A 21,567-nucleotide genomic window follows, 5' to 3' on the forward strand; every position below is an offset into this window, starting at 1 on the left:
ATCAGACCTTCTTTGGAGTATTGTTCTCATGTATAGAGTTCCGCCCCCAAACATACCCTGAAGCTGCTGGATTCCTTCCAGAAAAGAGCCATCCGCCTGATTAGAGACGTGAACATCACTTGCAACATCGAAGAAGGATTGGGGATTTGTCTCTTTTCTATAGATACTTTCACAGGAGGTGTTCAAGTGACTTGGTACATTTGATACCACCAAGAGCGGTACATACCAAAAATACACGACGAACTGTGGCTGCTCATCGTTTTGAGGATCAACTTAGTACACCTTGAATGTTTGTGTTCAACTGCGGAAGTTACGATCTCAAGTCTTGAATTTTAAATGAAATGCAAATGATTTTCAATAAAACTACTCACATTGGTAGATGGCAGATCCAGATGAATTGGAAAATAAATCGAGTACATTTTGTTTTTATCAATACATTTTTGATTTGTCATCCTTCTCTGAATTGTTATATATCTAAATTCATTAAATTATGAGTTCTTCCCAGAATTTTCAGGTGTAACAGATCATTCGCGAAAACATTTTACTGAGTCATCGAGAGTAAATTACACTGCCGGGCATCCAATATCCCAGTGCTGAAATTTGAACGTGTGCAGTATAGACTAAACGTTGCGTAAGGGCTACTAGATTGAATTTCTTATTTTATTTTTACGCCCTAATACTTCTCTCCAACGACTACCGTGATACACCTACAGAAGATTGGACGGGGGTGAATTGCAAAGAATTTGTTCATCTTCAAGGACCAAAACACTATTGCAGTCCATATACAGCCTGTTGACACGAAAGTTAGAAAAGGAAAAAAAAGATTGTTACTTGCAGCTTTTACTTCACCAAAATTTTTGCAAGTTTTATTATAACATATATATTGGAATTGAACTTATCTTGGAAAGTAGTTTGAGGTTTTCCTAATCTTGAATTGTATGATACTGACACACCTCAACTATTTAATTTATAAATAATAACTAAATATTATATTCTCTCATGAGGTTTTTGATTGACTCCCATACTTGATGAAAATTAAATCTAGTATTACCCTTATCCCTGACATATTGGAAAATACTTCATTGTGGCATTTTCGCACAAAAAGTGAGCTATGTTCCATCGTATTGGTACAAAATTATCATTACAAAATAAAATAATCTGCCACCTACCAATTTTTGAAGACAAGATGTTTTCTTCAAGGAACCACAAAGTCGATCTACCTTGGGTGAAGTCTGAGATGTTTTGAGTAATTTGTAGCTACATATAATGAACCCACGACAGGCATATATTGTCACTTTTTCTGAAGACTGTATCTCCTATTGTTATCGCCTTTTTTTTACTATAAGTCTTTTTTCCACTCATAGCGGAATGGATCAATGACAGTAAACAATTTATATTAGGTTAGGTTAGGGTTAGGTCCAAAGTGAACTGGTCTATTCGTCCCTCTACCGCAACCCACAAGGGTTTATTCTGGCTCACACCTATTCACACTCGACCAAATAAACCCAGTTTCTTAACGAAGCTGATTAGTTTGTATGTTGAGTGGTGTTTCAGGTCAGATGGTAAGAGTACGGCTCTGTCGAACTCTAAAAACCATTTCGGTCCTCAGCGGGGCAGGAACAAAGTATGTGTTTTGCTGTTTCATCATTTTCAAAACAGAGGCGACATACAGTGTCTTCCGACACTCTGCATATGATGATTCAAATGATAGTGATCAGTGAAAAGGCCTGTTAGACATCGTCTTTCATCCCTAGTGTAGTCCAACAACTGTTTGGTGTAAGGCTTCGAAGGGTGATTAAACACCTTGGAGTGATCCAATCCTGTAGGATTCTGCCAGAAGTCCATAAATCTTTTTCCTATCCAGATGTTGAATCTTTGTTTGGCAAAGCCTAAAGCGATGCCAATGACAGTTTCTGGTCCGATGAAGCTGCTTGCAGTACCCTCCTTTGCAATAGGGTCGGCAGCCTCATTGCCTTTCAGGTTAGTATGGCCAGGAATCCAGACCAGAAACAATCTGTTAAGTCTTCCTATCGAGTAGAGTCGTTTTTGGCAATTTGCTACTAATTTAGACGTTGTCTGGTAGGAGCCAAGAGCTTCTAACGCCGCTTGACTGCCCGAAAGTATTTTTATTGACTTGTATATGAGGTTGGATCCTTCCAATATCTCCGCATACAACTCAATAGCGTGAATTTTCGCTTGAAATACAGTCGCATAGGTTCCCAGGCAGGTAGATATCTCTGTCCTAGGTCAGCGACCAAAAACACCTGCACCAGAACCGGAAAGTGTTTTTGATCCATCCATCACTTTTGTATGGCAAAAGCAGTGAAATAGTGCAAATAAATTGCTTGTGTTTGTGTATTTCCACCGACCACCTTTGAGTATTCTTCAGAAAAAAACTTTCAATATATATATATATATATATATATATATATATATATATATATATATATATATATATATATACCGGGTGTCCCACATTTTATGTGACAGGCAATATCTGGTTTGTTGAAGGAGATACACAAAAATGTTTCATACAAAAGTTTTAGGAGTTCATGAGAGCTATATTTTGATATAATTTTTAAATGTTTGTGTAGGTGCTACAGACCAAAATTCCATTTTTTAAAATAGAACGCCCTGTATATCATTACATATTCAGATGCTACGTTAAATTCTGATATCATTTCATGTTTGGTTTTTGAAATTCGGTTATGGCGTTGTTGAGTTATTGCACTTTTCCTTAAATATAAAGTTTCAAAAAAACTTATTTACTTGTACACGAATCCAGTCTATATCTTTTATTAAATTGAACTAGACTACTACTGAATACAAACCATTATTCTCACCTCTACGATACGATATCGATATCAGTTGAATATAATATTGAAATTCTTGAGAATGTGACTAACTTGAGGGTGAATTGCTTTATATTGCACAATTTCATCAGGTAGCTTATGCTTGTTGATGCCATAGTAACAAATGTTGTTGAATTGTATCTACTTGTCAGTTCGATTCAGTGATTCTTTGCAACAGTGAACAGTAACTGTGTTCTTTGTGCGAAAACTCCAGTATGCCTTTCGCGTTTAGTCCAAGTGATTGCATTGATATGTTATTAATTTTTGGGGAATGTCAGAAAAACTGCCGTCAAGCACAACGTCTATACCAAGAACGTGTTCCAGACAGACCCATTCCGTCAAGAATGACTTTTTCGAGAGTTGTAGAAAAATTGCGCACTGGGTTATTTCCTTCTACTATAAAGCATCGTCATCATACGAGATCTGTTAGAACTGAAGATTTAGAGATCAATGTGTTGGCTAATATTATTATTCATCCACATGTTTCTATCCGTACTCTTGCAGAAGAAGTCGGTGTGAGTAAATCTAATGTACAGAGAATTCTGAAAGAAAATAAATACCACCCATTCAAAATTCAGTTGGTACAAGGTTTGAAACCCACGGACTTTGAACGACGACTTCAATTCATTGCTTGTATTCAGGTAATATTACATGAAAGTCCTAACATATTCAGTCAAATTTTGTGGAGCGATGAATCGCGATTCCACAATAATGGAGTTGTGAATCGACATAACAGTCACTATTAGTCTCAAGAAAATCCCCACTGGGTGCGTGAAAGTAATTTTCAAACTACTTGGGGTATTAATGTATGGTGTGGATTGTTCAATGGCCGCATCATAGGACCTTACTTTTTCAATGAAAATCTCAATGGATTGCGATATTTACATTTTCTAGAAAATGACAACAAGATGGTGCTCCTCCTCACAATTCACAGGTTGTTACTGAACATCTGGATAGAACGTACCCAAATTGTTGGATTGGTAATAAGAGTCCAATTCGGTGGCCGGCTCGTTCCCCAGATTCATCACCGCTTGATTTTTTCCTATGGGGTTATTTAAAAGATATTGTTTTCACTACTCCCCTTTGAATGTGGATGATCTGAACATGAAAATTCGACTAGCGTGCAGTGATATTACGCCTCATATTATAAGAGCGACTTGTACGAGAGAAGTGATTCGACGTTTCGAAGCCTGTATAATATCTAATGGGCATCACTTTGAACAATTTTTATGACTTATTTCTAGGTACCTACCATTCTTATGAAATGATTTATCAAGTTATATTATTTACATTGTTATTAATTAAACATTTGTTTTCGAATACACCTCTTTCAATTTCGCAATTGTTTCATATTCAAAATGATTCCTGACTGTATTCCACAAACCATTACTTCGAACACCCAAAATTTTGACTAATTTAGTGTCATCAAGTCTCCCCCAGATTCAACGAAAAGTGTAGCAGACGATCTTCGAAATGAATAACCTGTATATGAATTGGCATTTTCAAGTTGAAGAAAATTAGCCACTACTTCAGGTACCTTATAAAACTGATTGCTACCCACAACATAATTACATTTTTCATTGCGATATGCATAAAACAGGCGGCAATCCTTTGATGCTGCTGGACGAACGGCTATGTACATTCGGTGGAATTGAATATATTCTTCAGTAACTATAAATCTCCTGTTTATATCATTCTTTGTTTGCTTGAGTTTCACAATTAATAACGTTCCCCAATCTTCAATATCATCTAATGTTACCTGGCTGATTTCACAAATTCGACAAGCTCCTGAAATCCCAAATACAACAACAACCTTGGCCATTAAATAAACTTCATCGGGAATATTATTTAAAAAGTCACTGATACGTGTACTCGTAAATATCGCAGCTTTCTTGGGCGTGTAACCTTTCCCATTTTGTTTCAGAAATGTAACTAGTTTGAAATATTTTGAAATGTCTACATTATTATTGGATTGTGACATACTTTTAACCATTGAATAATGCGAACACAATGTTGATGGCTATTGTTGTGCCAGTTCCGGAAAATAAACCAATAACACCGTCTCCGAGAAAGAACTGTATTTCTTTTTCATCTTCCATTACGTGAATCTTAAATACGGAGTTTCATAAATTTTCCGCGATTTAGCTGGCAACAATTTTTGTGACGGTACTTTCGCTGCTTCTACAAACTCCGGTGGAGTCAGAGAAAACTCGGAATTAACATTTTTCAAAGTAACCACTGACCACTAAGTTCGCAATTTTTAAATCAAATCACAAAGAGTGTCCCATTGAAAAAAAAATCACAGAATTAAATTGTTGTTTTTATTTTTATCGTTGTTTTACAATAAAATGTTTATAATTAAATTGACAGATATTTGATTTTCTATTGATTGGTTTCCTAGCAACGCTATAAGTACGACAGCCTACCTGTTTGAAAATTCAAATTTCACATCGATAATTTTCTCACTTTAACACATTGTAATAGTATGTTTTTTTCAATATTAAATCGTCGTTTTTCCCGTCACAGAAGAAAATTGTGTATTATACACGGGAAAAATATTAGATTTTAGCTCTCTGTTTTTTGAGCTAAAATATAAAACTTTTTTCCCTTGTATAATAAATAACTATTTTTCACGGTGAAAAAAGGTAAACATTTACGCATCAATAGAGATGCAGAAATGTCAAGTTTTTTGACAGTTCCACAAAAAATTATATTTTGAGTATATTTTGAAAAACAAATATGCATGGCTTTAGCCAAACGTAACCGGTTTTTATCAAAATTGGTAACAGTAAATTTGAAGGAAGTACCCATTTCAAGTTATGGTGAAAGCGCGGTTTTGAATTTTTGGGGAATGTCGCGAGTAAAACTTTTGGTGGAAGCAGCACCACGAATATGACGGTCGAAGGACTAGAACGATTCATTAATGCAACATTTGAATAGAGGAACCTTACTATCGATATATTCATGCTGAAAGCATTGATGTTCGATTGTTATATATTACTGTTGGGAAATTACAAATAACAAATATATCTAACGTAGATGTTGATGAAAAGGCAGACCTGCATCAAGTTGTAAAACCTTCAACATTCTAAGCACGGGTGGTATCCCCAGATTTATATATGTGCAATTGAAATCGATTCATACCCATTAAAATTGGCTTTTAATTCACTTTCTATTAGATCTCATCTCGATTATTGTTGTTCCACAGTTTGGCCTCCCCATTAAGTTACACATAAACTGAAACACGAGGATGTAAAACACAATTCCCTGAGATATATTGCCTTCGAATTATCAACGGACTCAGTACCAGACCCGAGCTTCTCTCTAAATAATCTATTCTTGTCCCCAGTTCAACTAGGCAGGTGCGAAAAACCATATTTTTGACCTACCTATTTATTATCCTCAGCTTATGCTGTTGTATTGTGTTTAGTGTTAGATAACTTAGTTCATATTTTTTTTGGAAAGAAAGTTTTTGGCTTTTTAATACTACTCCATCTTGATACAGATAATTGTGGAAATTTTCCAAAGAAAGGGAGGAAGTAATCAATTTTAAAAGAAGTAACTTCATACATAGAAGTGTAGATCATGTAAAGAAGTAACTTTCAGGCACAAACTCGAAGAAAAAGTCTTCCTGAAACAGCTACTTTCATATAAACATTGCATTACACGAAACAAATACTTTTATATGAACACTGAATTATACAGAAAATACTTTTCTCTACTCAGTTTGTATTCCAAACATTCGTTATGGAATCAAATTAGATGTGATTCACAGGATTTCCACACAATATATTGAATGAAAGGTAAAAAACTTCACTTACAAGGAAAAAAACCGTCATCGCAAAATTTGAACAGTCACCTTATTCTTTGATCAGGTATAAATATATATGGCAAATTTTGTCATTAGGCTAGTACCTAAAGGTTTCTGCTTGCTACAAAATTCCAATGGGCCTAGTCTATCTTGTGAAGTGTTTAAAAGTGATTTCATGACTATATTAGTTCATCAGTTATTTGTAACACAATTCCGAAAAGGGTTGAAATGATTGGATTTTATTAAATAGTAACGAATGTGGATTCAAAACAAGCAGTGCCTCCAAATAGCAGAACTGCAACACTTTCCTCGACAAGCATGCCACCAACCAAGTTGGCTCTTCAGGTGAAAAGGTTTCAATTTCACCTTTGAATGAATGAAGAAATCGTATGACCAAAGTATTTATCCAAAAGCATTCTCAACCGATTCGAAAAAAAAAGAGGCAGTGTGAAATTTCGGTACATTAAAAGCTTTAGAAGTATACGTATTCGGACAAATCTCAATGAATAGTATCTACCTACACTTAGTAAAAAAAATTGGCACTGTTACCTGTGACAGACGTGTGTCCTGCTATTATTGAAACAGTACAAGTTCCATCCGTTTGAGATTCGGTTAGTGAATGAAGACAAGTTATATTGTTGCATGCAATTTCACAAAATTATGAAGGAATGATCGATACCAAAGGTAATTACCAGTATAATTTGTGACTTTCGGTAGACTGTACTTTGTGAAAGGAACAGTGAATCGTCACAATTGTCGTTACTGAGTCGACAGCGATTCCAGAATTATTTAGGAATGTTAGGAATCACACGTTAAAAGGTAGGACCTCGTTAATCCTTAGCTCGCACAAGTTTCGACTTCTGAGGGTTGTCGTTCGTAGGGGTGCGACAGCTGGTTAACGGAAAAACAGATTTTAGATTTTTAGATTTGTGTCATACATAAATAAACATAACCATTCAAATTCCAGAATATGAGCTGATATTTCCGGAAACCCTGATCACTGTCCTCAAAAGTGGAAACTGGTGCGAGCTGAAGATTAACAGGGTCTTACCTTTCAATGTACGAGGATTTAAACCAAAATGCTATCGACTTAGCTTTTACTTATATTATAGAGAATGGTTTACCATACATTGGAGAGAGACAGACGGTGCTCAAATTACTTATGAAATGTACATAATTATTTAAACAGGAGATTTCAAGGTCACGGAATAGGATGAAGAGGTAGGTACTATTGAGTGGCCTCCTCGGCCACCTGATTCAAGTTCTTATGGTGACACGTATAAAACGAAGTATATCGTACTCCACCTGACTCACTGAAAGATATACGAGGACGAACATTTCCAGCATTTACTTGATCAATACGGTGCTCTTATCTATGATATTTTTTGAGTTTTCTGTTGATGCAACTTACTTACTTACTTGTTCGAAACTTGTGTTCGAATTTTAGATTACATTTTCAAATCAAATTAATTATATTTTCTAATAACTAAAACCGTTATATATTATATTATTACACTTTTGATGAGCACTTAATATATCAAATTATCGATGACAACTAGATATAAGTATTAGGATTAGGAACTATCATGGTTGTTGAAAAATAAAGAATTGAATCATTAGTTGTAGAAGTTATTTCCTTTATACAGGGTGAATAAGTGTAAAACATTTAGGGAGGTGATTCCTCATCGAAAAAAAGATAGAATCTTCCATATAAAGAAACTTCATTGGAGCATCCCTTGTTAAGATACAGCCCCTTAAAGGGGGTACATAAAATTTGTTCAACAAATTTTTTCACAAGCACTGAAAAAGTTACAATATTGAAATTAACCTGACATTTTGTACTACCAAAAAGACACTTAGCCAATAATTTATTTTGTTTACCCCATGGTTGTAAGGGGTGGAAAACGCAACCCTTAAAATTTATTTCCAATGTAACTTTTTGTTTTATTATGTGTTTACCATTTAAAAATGTATTTCCGATAGCCTGTTTCATTCTAAACAAAAAATGTCTATTGGGTTTTTTGCCCAAAATAAACCAGTTCGCAACAAAAAATTATTTTACGAACAACTACAGATACATCATCATAAATGCGAAAATACGAAACTAATCTATCTAGTAGGTCGCTATTAGCGATAGTGACAGTTAAATTAGTATAACGCTGTCAGCTTGTGAATTTTCGAAATTGATTTAATACTTATTGTGTGTTGTTGTTCTGTTATCAATTTGGTACTTTAATAATTCACTTGTTATTAAAATGGCATACACAAATGAGGAAATGGCTGATGTGCATTACGTTTATCAGTTCATTTATCTCCTAGGGCCTATGTGGTAGTACAGATGACGGTTAACTTTTGAGAAACCGAAAGTTATTCAGATCAGAACCAACTAATGATAGCAGTCTCGGTAATCAACCATCAATTCAAATCACTCTAGAAGAAAATAAAATCCCTAGAAAAATCTGAAAGAATACTTAGAATACCATCAAAATTTAAAAACTTCGAATTATATAAGTAACTATCAAACCGCCCCGGCTGTGCCCGGGTGCACCGGAAATTTAAGGGCATGAAGAAGCAGTGATGAAAACATAATTTTTTTTATGAATGCGTCTTTTTCCCTCGCGGCTAGTGCCTCACTTAGAATATTCAAAAATCCTTTCTTATTGCACATCTGCAATACAAAACTAACCTACATACTACATACAGAATTTCAGACTCCGAAGATATACCGGTATGGGAAAACAGTGAGGAAAAAATAACTCAATTTTTCCTCCACGGCTGGTTTCCACGGTTGGAATATTCAAAAATCTTTTCTCATTACATATCCACAACATAAAATGAACCTACATAGAAAATTTCAGTTTCCGAAAATATAGCGGTATAGAGAAACAAGGATGAATATGTAATTTTCATATGAAAACGAGACCCTTTCATCCCCAGTTGGAATATTCAAAAATAATTTCTTATTGCACATCTACAACACAAACGATTCTACTAACAAAAATTTCAGCCTCCGAAAATATACCGATACGGAGAAACAGTGATCAATAGATAATTTTCATATGTAAACGCGCCCCTTTCATTCCCAGAGGGTGCGCCCCACTTGGTATACATAAAAATTATTTCTTATTGTACATCTTACAACATAAAAACAACCTACATACAAAATTTCAGCCTCCAAAGGTATAGCGGTACGGAGAAACGGTGATGAAAAGGTAATTTTCATATGTAAACGCGCCCCTTTCACTCCCAGAGGGTGCGCCCCAGTTGGTACATATAAAAATTATTTCTTATTGTACATCTTATAACATAAAACGAACCTACATACAAAATTTCAATTTCCGAAAATATAGCGGTATAGAGAAACAAGGATGAATATGTAATTTTCATATGAAAACGATCACCTTTTATCCCCAGTGGGAAATCCCCAGTTGGAATATTCAAAAATAATTTCTTATTGCACATCTACAACATAAACGATTCTACTTACAAAAATTTCAGCCTCCGAAAATATAGCGGTACGGAGAAACAGTGATGAATAGGTAATTTTCATATGTAAACGCGCCCCTTTCATTCCCAGAGGGTGTGCCCCACTTGGTATACATAAAAATTATTTCTTATTGTACATCTTACAACATAAAAAGAACCTACATACAAAATTTCAGCCTCCAAAGGTATAGCGGTACGGAGAAACGGTGATGAAAAGGTAATTTTCATATGTAATCGCGCCTCTTTTACCCCCACGGGTAGCTCCACTATTGGACTATTTGAAAATCCCTTCTTATAGCTTATCTGAGATCTAAAAAGCACATGAATTATACCAAAGAACAGTCTTATGACTAACCACTACAGAGAAATAGAGAGAGGTGAAGAAAAAAGAATTGAAACTTTCTATGTTTTTACCACTTTTATTTGTAACTAACGTTACTGCAGTTTCGTCCTATAAAGACATTTTCAATCTCATAAATTAAACTAACAATGGTTTATTACATTAGCCTTTATATAGCATCCCTGTAGGTAATAATAGAGGTACTTGGCTTGATTGAGTACCTGAATTTACAATTTACAATGCGGATCATTTAACAGGTTGCACCCGCAATGTTATGCTTGTGAATTCCCAGCTTATAAACTCTAGATTTTTCAAACTTGTCCACCTTATCTTTGGCATTGAATAGAAAATCAGATAAGCTGGCATGTGGTCTGAATGCCACTTCAACATTGTTTTTTCTGAAGAAACCCGCTCTTATCTCTGTTCTTTTTCCAAAATATGTTAAAGTTACCCATTTCTTGATTTCTGGTTGTTCGACCTGAGGGTATATAAATCTGTAAGTGAATTAACGGCTTTGTTTTCTGACTAACTTCTGGGTAGTATCTGCGTTGAAACCATTATTATGACCTATCTGTGTAATTATATCAATTTCCCTAGCTAGATAGTTAACAGACAAAGGCAGTGAGAATGTTCTGTGCAACATTGAATTGTTGGCTGCTAATTTATGACTGTCTGGATGGAAAGAATCGCTTGAGATGGTAATGTCTGTATAGCTAAGTTTTCGGAAAACAGTGAACTTAAATTTATTCTGATTGTGTGTAATGGTCAGGTCTAAGAAATGTATCTGTTTCTCTATCTCTGTTTCATGAATGTCATCATAAATTGATTCAGCTGTCGTGTATAGTACCTCTGAAACAGGCGAGAATATCGTCTACATATCTGTACCAATGCCAAAGATAAGGTGGATAAGTTTGAGAGATCTTCCGGAGTGTAATAGTGTTTATGTGAGGCCATGTGATCGAAATTTCCAAAAACGGTATGCCGAACATGAAAGGTCCTTCAGACTAGGAACAAATTATTCGACGTTTTCAAACCAATCCTTGGGATGCAACCACAAGTTCCCGAATCTAAACGATACGGAAATTTTGCACTATGCAAGGAAGGGTTACAAACTCGATTATTTAGAATCCTTGGAAATTCACAAGCATAAACAGTGCGGGTTCAACCTGTTAAATGATCAAATCCATTTAGTTTACTCACCGGTTTTCAAATTAGCACATCAGCATTGAAAATTCAAGTACTCAATCAAGCCAGGTACCTCTATTATTATCTCTATTATAACCTACAGGGGTGCTATATAAAGGCTAATGTAATAAACCATTGTTAGTTTAATGGATAAGTTTGAAAATGTCCTTATAGGACGAAACTGCAGTAACATTATAGTTACAAATAAAAGTGGTAAAAACATAGAAAGTTCCAATTATCTTTTCTTCATTATGATTTCCTACCACGTAGTAACGGCAGTTTATTGAGTGACTTCTACATTTATAAGTAGGTATAGGTAGATTGAACTTGAACGGAGATATGTTATATATTATATTATTGTACGTTTGATGAATAGTTAGTATGTCATAGTTATTTATGTATCAAGGGAATTAGGAGGGCCTTAATTACCGATGGCAAAGTTTGCGTCCCGAGGGCCTCTGGCCCGAGGGACAGCAATTGCCTGAGGTTATTAAGGCTCATTAATTCCCGTGGTACATAGATAATTTTATTTCTGACCGACTTCAATAAAATTTTGTTCATTTTTGAAACGGAAAAATGTACCAATTCATTACCTTCCCGGTATATTTGAATCAGGTACCGTTGATTATAGTAGAGTTTTCTTGTTGCTAGGTTGTTGCTATGTTACTTGTTTATAAACAGAACTTTGTTATCAAGCTGTGTTTGCGGTGAAAACGTGTTTTCTACCCCAAATATAATGGAGGATATTTTGAAAAAAGCTGAACAAGCAAGAGAATCATTAATTCCATCGAAAAGTGAAGCCGTATACCAAAAAGAATACAAGATATATCTGGACTGGCTGACACGGAAAAATGTTATGCCAAAAGATGTCACTGAAACTGTATTTCTGGCATATTTTCAAGAACTGGTAAGGAATTTTCTATGTTTTTCGGTAGATTTGGTAGTAATTGTGTTTATTCGTTTCAGTCAGAAACGTATAGTCCGAATTCTTTATGGACTAAATGGTCAATGCTAAAATCGATGGTGACTATACATGAGAAACGAGATATCACCAAGTTCAATGAACTACAGGCTTTTTTGAAACGGAAGAGTAAGAGTTATAAGCCGAAAAAGTCTGCTGTTTTATCTCCTAAAGATGTTATCAAGAACAGAAGCTCCAGCCATACAAAAGAAGAAATTGTTTCCAGTGGCGGAAGTAATTTTCAGGGAACATTTCAAAATTGTACATTTATTTGTAATGACGTGAATAAATAAAATATGGTTCAGTTTTCATTTCTATTTATTTTTACTTGTGAAAGGTAGAGGGAATTATAAAATCTATAATGTCCCAAGGGAGTTATGACCCTCTTTATTGATAGCGTAACTATGACGATATAAGCTTATAATATCCCGGTCAGAAATAAAATTATTTACATATAACAACTAGATATAAGTATTAGAATTAGGAACTGTCATGTTTATTGTTTGTTACTGAAAATACAGAGTTGAATTATTAGGTGCAGAAGTTATTATTTTCTTTATATTTATATCACATATAACTAAAGGAAAATCAATTATTTAACAAAAACTGTATCTTTTTTATCATCTTACTCGATGTGAAAATCTTGTAGAACGACTTCCTTGTCCGCTGACACCGTCCTTTCTCTTCGCCCCGTTAACCCAATCGCAATCCAAGACGCGCGCGGGCCCGACACTAAAACACAGTCATAAAAACACACAAACCAATTTAGCCGGTACAGTCTGCTGCCACATCAGTAGCGAATATCCCTCTCGTTGTGTCCCTACCCCCGCCTCCGCTGCCCCACGGGCTGCCGATTTAATTTCGGCGGCACAGCTCGTCAATCTTTGCAATAGTTAATTCAGGAATTGCTATGTTCTCACTTCCAGAATCATCATAAAAGTCCCGAAATTAAAGTTGCACACTGGCATTACACCTCCAACTCGAAAGGGAAAGTTTTCGAATTGGTTGTTAAAAGTTTATATATTCTAGGCAGAGTTTTGTAATGGCTATAATTTTGTAGGTAATATAGGGGTTATGTACTATTTATGTTCGGAAGGGTTGGTTTGGTTTGCCATCATGAAACGTCAGGAGACTAGGAAAGAGCAAGACTTAAGTGAATGCCATTCATATATATACGTAGGTAGGTTCAAAGTGCACACCTCTTCAAAATCAATCAAATAAATCCAGCTGCCTAACAAAGGATTACTTCATTTGGTGAGTAATCTTCCAGGAGAGCTGCTACACAGAGTATGTACTCTCTACCAGTTCCTGACCCCATGGTGAGACCTTGCCACTATTTTCGTCAGTTAAGCAACCCAAATGTGTGGCTTGGAAAGTAGGTCTCCTGTGATCCAATTCAGGAAAACGCTCTCCTTACAGGGTACTAACTGCACCCAACAATCAGGATAAGCTTCCTGGTCTTCTGAGGTAACTTCTAACCATCCAGACCAGAATGTGCCACTCTGGAATCGTACCTGTGGACCATCTTCTGGAATATTCTCCACTGCAGCCATAATGGTATACAGAAGAGATTCCAAAAGATGAGGGCATTCGTTAGTTAGCTATACATGACGATACATCAGATTCGACCATGCAGGGCTTTTTCACTTTGGTTTGAGTGAATTATCGGTTGAGCGTAATCTCCTCCTGGAGGATTGGCTGTCCTTATTCATCTTTCACTGCCTGCCTGAACCAATGTGCATGCTGTTTTTGGTGAGAGCATTGGCTTGGGATGTGGAGGTTGAGCAAACCGGCCATCGGATGCCTGCTTCCACGTAGCCCCACTGGATACGGGAATGACAAAATCACTTGTGGTTCTGTTATTCCCTAACTGAATAGCATCCCACCTATGGCTTAATCCTAAGGTGTGTGTATCCGTGCCGAGAGGATGAATAACGCTGAGCCTATCAGCTGTCTCTACGGAACCTTCGAGATACCGGGCGCCCTGTCGTCGTAGCATCGCCTTGTCACGATAATGCGGGGCTCTGCCGTGATTGATCTTCTTTCCCTAGCTACTCGTGGGACTTTTATAGACAGACTAAACTTAAAAATTATTTCTGACGTTGAGTCCACAGAGGAGATGGATGTCGAGCTTACGCCTCCAACTGACCTCCCTGTAAATTTAGATCAGAAGCGAGAGCTTCTCAACTCTCCAACTCCTGATCCAATAACTGAACCTAAAAAAAGGTTTGGTGGTGCAGCCAGGAAACGGCTGAGTCGTCTCCTCAAGAGCGGAGAACCTCCTGAAACCGCCTTGCACCAAATTTTTGAGCGGCGTAAGCAGAATCTGTCCTAGGTAGAGGAGCAAATCTCCCATGAGCAGGTTAGCAAACGTTTGCGCTCACCAAAACCAGAGGCGAAAAAGCCCTACACGGTTGATTCTATGGGAAGGATGTCGCGGGTATCAAGGTGGGAATCTTGCACCTTGACTATCTGACTACCTCGTTAACGATGAAACAGCAGACCATATCCTTTGTGCCTGCCCTGCTGCGGACCGAATCAGGTTTTTAGAGTTCGGCACCATCTGACCTGAAAGACTACTTACCATACAAACTAATCGGCTTCGTTAAGAAGCTGGGTTTATTTGGTTAAGTGTGAATAGGTGTGAGTCACAATAAACCCTTGCGGGTTGCCGTGGAGAGTTGAATAGACCCACTCACTTTGGATCTAACCTAACCTAACCTAATCTAACCTAACCTAACTTGATCTAACCTAACCTAACCTAATCCTGTGCTGACCTGCAAAGAGGAAGTTTGCAGATTCTGCAAAAAATTGTTGTAAGACAGACTATTCTTTGCTACCTTTCTCTATCACCTAGCCTGCTAGGTTTGTTAACAGGAACAAGAGTTGGAAATTTGATAGGTAGAATTGGAACCTCTGCTTGGGTAAAATTAATCTGTTGGAAACACTTTCTCCCCACCAGAACAAAATTGCTGTACTTCGACGCACGTTTTGCTTACCAAGTTAGCACATCATCAGGAGATGAAAAGGTTCTTTTGCCAGGGCGCGGTATCTGGAAGGTTCCATTAGTGATACCGAGTGGGCTCAGAAATATATATTCTTTAGACACGAATACATACCTTAGAATGAGGGAGTCACTTTCACGAGTGAAACGACCTCATCAGGAAGGAGTACTCTAACGCCCCCTACTGCAGAGAAGATGCAATTCATATAGAAAAGGGTTTCGTAAACCTGTAGACCTATTATAAGAAGTCTGCAGACATGAAAATCAAAAGAGATAACATTTTTAGAACATGAATGCACTGACTCATTACTTGTTGAAAATTAATAACACTTTCCGTAATAATAATAATTAGACAGATTTCACGCTATAAATGTTATTCAAGACGCGTCGTTTCACTACACGGTAGTTTCATCAGTTTAAGTGTAGTGAACCGTCTTATGAATAAAATTCATAGTGTGAAAATTGTTTGATTGTTTCATGGATAGTAGCATTTTTAGGGTTTTAAATATACTAAATTTGAGCTCAAAGGGAATAGACGATATACAGTGCGGACAAAAATAGTCCCTTCCCTCCTAACTTTTGTACGGGGCGAGAGAGTCGGACAAAATTTGTATGACAAGGAATAATTTTAGTACGTTTTGATAAAACAGCCAATGGTGACATCATTTTTTTTTTCAAATAGAGAGAAGGGTCTTGTGGCTCTTTGCTCGAAAGATATTTCAATTCTTCATTTTGCTTCAACTGTTTTAAATTTGGATCGCCGATTGCGAAGTTATGACTGTATGAATTGGAGACTAGGAATAATGATAATTCGTAACTTTGCAACTAAAAGATGATTGAAACAGCTGCAAAGTTATTTATCACAGGTTACACAAAGTTTGTAATGTGTAAAGAAATGAAATTGTTCACGGAACTTGAACCAAAGTATTCAACAAAAAAAACGTATTTCTGTTTTAGATCTGATTTAGGATTTTTTTGTGATCGACTATGCAGATAAGAAACTACACCGTTTTACCCTAGTAAAAGAGAGTATTGTGTTAGCTTTACAGTTGAGAATTCGCTTTATTTCATTTCATTTCAATTTTCAAAAATATGTAACAAATTAAAAAATTAACTGTCTTAAACAAATTTATTTCCAACAATATTTCACTAATCACAAACTAATTTATTTATTACAACACTTAGCAACTAACGCTTAATTTATTTCCACTATTTGAATTTCTTGTTTAGTCGCTCGATTCACTTTCTGAACTGCCCTCTTGGGTCGGGAAGACGTGCTTATATCGGTAACGGTCTTTTCTAGAAATCTGTAGTCGGTTCAGCCCTAGAATTTTATCGGCGATTCCCGACTACATTCTTTCGCGGTGATGTCATATGTTTGTTCGCTGAGTCGGCCGGCATATCGGTCAGAAGCGGCTTCAGATTCGTTAGAAATGGTTCGCGTCAGATCTTTAGAGAAGCCAATATGCGATATTGGCCAGACATAACATATTTTTCGGCAAGGTCACTCTCAAACTCCTGAGAAAATAAATGTCTAAGCAGTAATGTTGAGAAATCACATCGTTGGTGTCATATATCTACAGGAAAATCTAACTGGTGATATATATTTGAAAATTCTTTAAAACATCTTTCACACACAGATTCAAGAAATTGTGGACAACAATGAAGATGAATTCGAAAATCTAGTTATTTTCCTACATCTGTTAGGGATTGGTTGGATCAGACTTACCCAGGCATGTGAATTGATAGGTGCAGTCCGTTAGAATGGCATTCTTGTTCACCGAATTGGACTTTTCTCCTCCTTTGATGCTTTATTAAAAAAAGGCTGTTAGGCAACCCTTGACTATACTGGAACTCAGAGACAGAACTACCGAAACTTTTTATGGCATTGAGTACCCAAAAAATATTTCAATGATGAAATATTATTGTTTCATTCCCTTGAATTTAACACTTATCTATCGCAAAATATGTAACTAATTCATTTATTTTTGCAATGAAAATCTATTTTAAAAATATGAAATAGGGTGGCGGAGTTACGATACTCCTAGTGCCAAATTCGAAAGCTTTACAGAAAACAACTCAAACTAAGCTCTCTGGCTTACAGAGACAGGATTTTATGGCCATCAGTACCACACTGTCAGCGGTAATGGAGATCCTTCTAGTTCTAGATCTACCTCCTCTCCACATTTTTCTGGAGAGAAAGAGAGGGACTAGATGGACAGCATATAGACTTGTGCACATTGCCAATTGCACAAATCAATCTTATGCAGAGTACAACAGACCGCTGGTTGAGACTAGAAGTCACAGCATTCTGAGAATGACCTCTGACTACGCCTCCGACTGTCAACTACGAACTGCTTTATAAAGTTTTGTTCCCGAGCAGAGATGACTGGATCCTCCGGGACAAGGAAATATTAAGAGCAAATAGTTGTTGGTTCACAGATGGATCAAAAAAACCTTCAGGTTCTGGTGCAGGTGTTTTCCAGTCCCAGACCCAGGACAGATATATCAACCTGCCTAGGAACCTATACGACTGTATTTAAAGCGGAAATTTATGCTGTTGAATTGTGTGCGGAGAGATTGAAAGAATCCAACCCCATACACAAGTCAATAAAAATATTCTCGGACAGTCAAGCGGCGTTGGAAGCTCTTGGCTCCTACCGAGCAACTCAACAGATTGTCTCTGGTCTGGGTTCCTGGCCATACTGGCCTGGAAGGCAATGAGGCTGCTAACTCCCTTGCAAAGGAGGGTGCTGCAAGCAGCTTTATCGGACCAGAGCTAGTCACTGACATCGCTTCAGGCTTTGCCAAACAAACATTGAACACCTGGATAGCAAGAAGATTCATGGACTTCTGGCAGAATCTTCCAGGATTGGCTCGCTTTAAGACGTTTTTTCACCCTTCGAAGCTTAATACCAAACAGTTGTTGGACTATAGTAGGGATGAACTACGATGTCTAACAGGCCTCCTTACAGGTCATTGAAATCATCATATTCAGAGACTTGGACTGTCGAAAGACAGTGTGTGTCGCCGTTGTTTGGAAAATGATGAAACAACAGAGCACATCATACTTTGTGCCTGCCCCGCTGGGGACCGAATCAGGTTTTTGGAGTTCGGCAGAGCCGAAGTTCGTCCGGCTTCAGTTCTGTAAAAAAAATACAACATGACAATTGAATAAAGTAAACGTTCTTTCTCTGATGAAAGTAACATTTTTTGAGAAAAAAAAAATCAATTAAAACATATTCTGCCCAAAAATTGGAACCTTTCGGGAAAAATTCAGTCATAGATGTTAATTTCCCTACTCCCACACGTAAAACCCATTATTACTTCTATTCAGAAGAAATATTCCAGACATCTGAAAAATATGATTTTTGAATCTAATTTATAAAAATGAATGTTTGTTGGTTGGTAAGTGATAAACTTCTACATCGCTCAACCGATCGTGATGAAACTTGACATGTATAGGTAATTTTTCATAGAGGTTTTTAGGCTATAAATTTTTCTGTAACTCGCCACTAGATGGCGCTGTAGAACAATTTTTTTAATGCATTGTTCTACAACGCTGCGCACGCCTAAGTTCGTTGATTCTGATTCTGTCAAAACATTGGATCAGCAGCGATACAGCAACATAGTATTAATTGGTACTACAACTACCAAATTCTACACGGGCGAAGCCGCGGGCAACAACTAGTTTATTCTGGATGTAGGTTGATGACGTGATAAAAGAAAGAAGAAACGCTGAACTAACAAATATTTGAAAGGAGGCGTGGTTGGATGGATCATGCTCAACAGAGAGTAATTCACGTAACCGATCGATTTCAATCCATACACGCGCGTCCATTGACGAGAATTTATATGTTTGTTTGAAGGTGGTTGACAATGTTTCGTGGTGCATTTTATTAATTTGGACTTACATTGTCTAATATGATATAAATTGATTTGAAATCCCTGAAGAATCTGTAAAAACAAATTTAAAAGATTACCTAAAAAATAACAATCATTTTAAGCAAAAAACTTAAATTACAATGAAATAACATACAAGCAACAAACAAAAAATAAAGAAATTGAACTATTAACACGAGCTGAAAATTAAAAATTATTAACAAGAAATGAAAATTAAAAATTAAAAGATTCCAAACCAAGTTTCTTCACAACGTTTTGATTGTAAGTATCCACAATCGTCTTCAGATGATAACTGGACTCATTCCTCCGAGATCTGAATATTTATAGATCCTTCTCTCCGCTTCATTGGTTTTAGCGGGAGCTGACCGTTTGTCGGGAGTTGGACGTGTTCCGCTTGATTGGAGGTTTCCATATGTTACATATCTCTACACTAGCTTGGACAACATATATGCGGCTTCTTTGAATTTTCTCCTAAATCAGTGTTCCTCCTTGTGGATGATTTCAGCTTGAGCCCACTTGATGTTATGTTGATGAGTCCAAACATGTTCTGTTATTCCGGATTTGCTGGTTTCTCCTCGATGTGTGTGTTTCTTATGCCCGGCAATGCGAACTTTCAATGGCCTCTTAGTTTCACCGATATATGATTCTCCGCACTCGCAGAGTATCCAGTAAATGCAATTTTTGGAATCGCAGTCCGCGTTTGGTGGCCTGGTTTTTGTAAGGCTATAACGGATAGTGTTCCCAGATCTGAAGCAGGTTCTGATGTTATACTTGGACCCAATCCTTCTTATCCTTTCCGACAATCCTCTGATGTAGGGAAGTACAAGTACTGGTTGTGGCGGCTTCTCTTCCTTGTGGAGCTCTTGCTGTCTTCTAGCTAAAGCCTGTTCCACCATCACTTTGAAGTAACCATTCCGTTGAAGGTCATTTTTGATGATGCCTAGTTCCTTTTCGAGACCTTCCTTTGTATTACACAGCCCGAAAGCACGGTCTAGTAAAGTCTTGATGATTCCTCTTAGTCGATTGATGGTGGTTGGATTCCTGATTGTCTTTACAGATTCTTTCAGGGATTTCAAATCAATTTATATATTAGACAATGGAAGTCCGAACTAAGGAGAATTTATATGCCTTTTGTCTGACAGATTTAAAATATTCATGCAAAGTTTTTTTGTCTTTTCTCCCGAAAGGGTCAAGTCAATACTTATGTGTCTTCAATGAGACCTCAAAATAACAAAACTTTTGAAATAGGCAAAGATTCCTCTTTATACTTACGTGGACTGTTGAAAAAATTAGGTGAATGTTCAAATTTCGCGGGATAAGTACATTCTATTAGCATTTTTTTTTGCTTTTTTACGTTGGTACACTCGTCTCGAACATATGTTCAGTTTCAGCTGTTTAGTTTGTTGGTGAGAGGCATGAAAGTTCGAAGTATTTTGTGTTCAGCGATTTTCTGCTGTCGAAAAAAATTGATCAAAGAATTTATTTCCCACAAACTTTATTTGAAAAATATATCATGTTTCGCTAAAATGTTTCTTCAACAGTGATTTAAATCTTCGATATTAAATATTCTTGAATATCTTGAATATTCAAATCACTCAAATCACTGTTGAAGACGCTGCTGGTTTAGCGAAACATGTGATACATTTTTCACATAAAGTTTTTGGAGATCAAATCGTCAGGTGAAGGTGAAATTACTATGGCTCTTCATCAAGTAACGGCCAAATCAATCAGAAAAATTCAATAACCAATGAAAATGTTGAGAAAATTATTATGGAGAATCGTCAAATCACTATTAGAGAAGTTGCTGAGGATGCATTTTTTCGGAAATTTTTAGCATGAACATGTAGCAGCGAAGTTTCTTCCGAAATTGATGAATTTTTATTAGAAAAAAACCGTCCCATGAGCATCGCTCAGGAATTGTTGAATGACGTCAACGGCGATTTAGATTTGCTAATGAGGGTCATAACTGATGATAAATCATGGGTATATGTTTATGGCAGAGCCCAGGAGAGCCAAGATAAAAAA

General features: G+C 36.6%; 1 protein-coding gene and 1 long non-coding RNA gene across 2 annotated transcripts; both read left to right on the top strand.

The window, feature by feature from the left end:
* The first annotated feature begins 2,610 nt into the window (after positions 1-2,610).
* Positions 2,611-3,701, top strand: LOC141480033 (uncharacterized). Its single transcript, XR_012464125.1, has 2 exons — positions 2,611-2,912; positions 2,945-3,701. It is a non-coding gene; the product is annotated as an uncharacterized lncRNA (long non-coding RNA).
* Positions 3,702-12,066: 8,365 nt separating this feature from the next.
* On the top strand, positions 12,067-13,079 carry LOC111517349 (uncharacterized). The gene is made up of 2 exons (XM_074169556.1): positions 12,067-12,581; positions 12,641-13,079. Exons 1-2 carry the CDS (start codon positions 12,411-12,413, stop codon positions 12,926-12,928), a joined length of 459 nt encoding a protein of 152 aa, XP_074025657.1. The 5' UTR covers positions 12,067-12,410; the 3' UTR covers positions 12,929-13,079.
* Positions 13,080-21,567: the final 8,488 nt, after the last annotated feature.

The sequence above is a fragment of the Leptinotarsa decemlineata genome, unplaced genomic scaffold (assembly GCF_025532065.1).
Source record: "Leptinotarsa decemlineata unplaced genomic scaffold, Ldec_3_MD MMD2_P_RNA_scaffold_5, whole genome shotgun sequence".
Taxonomy (NCBI): domain Eukaryota; kingdom Metazoa; phylum Arthropoda; class Insecta; order Coleoptera; family Chrysomelidae; genus Leptinotarsa; species Leptinotarsa decemlineata.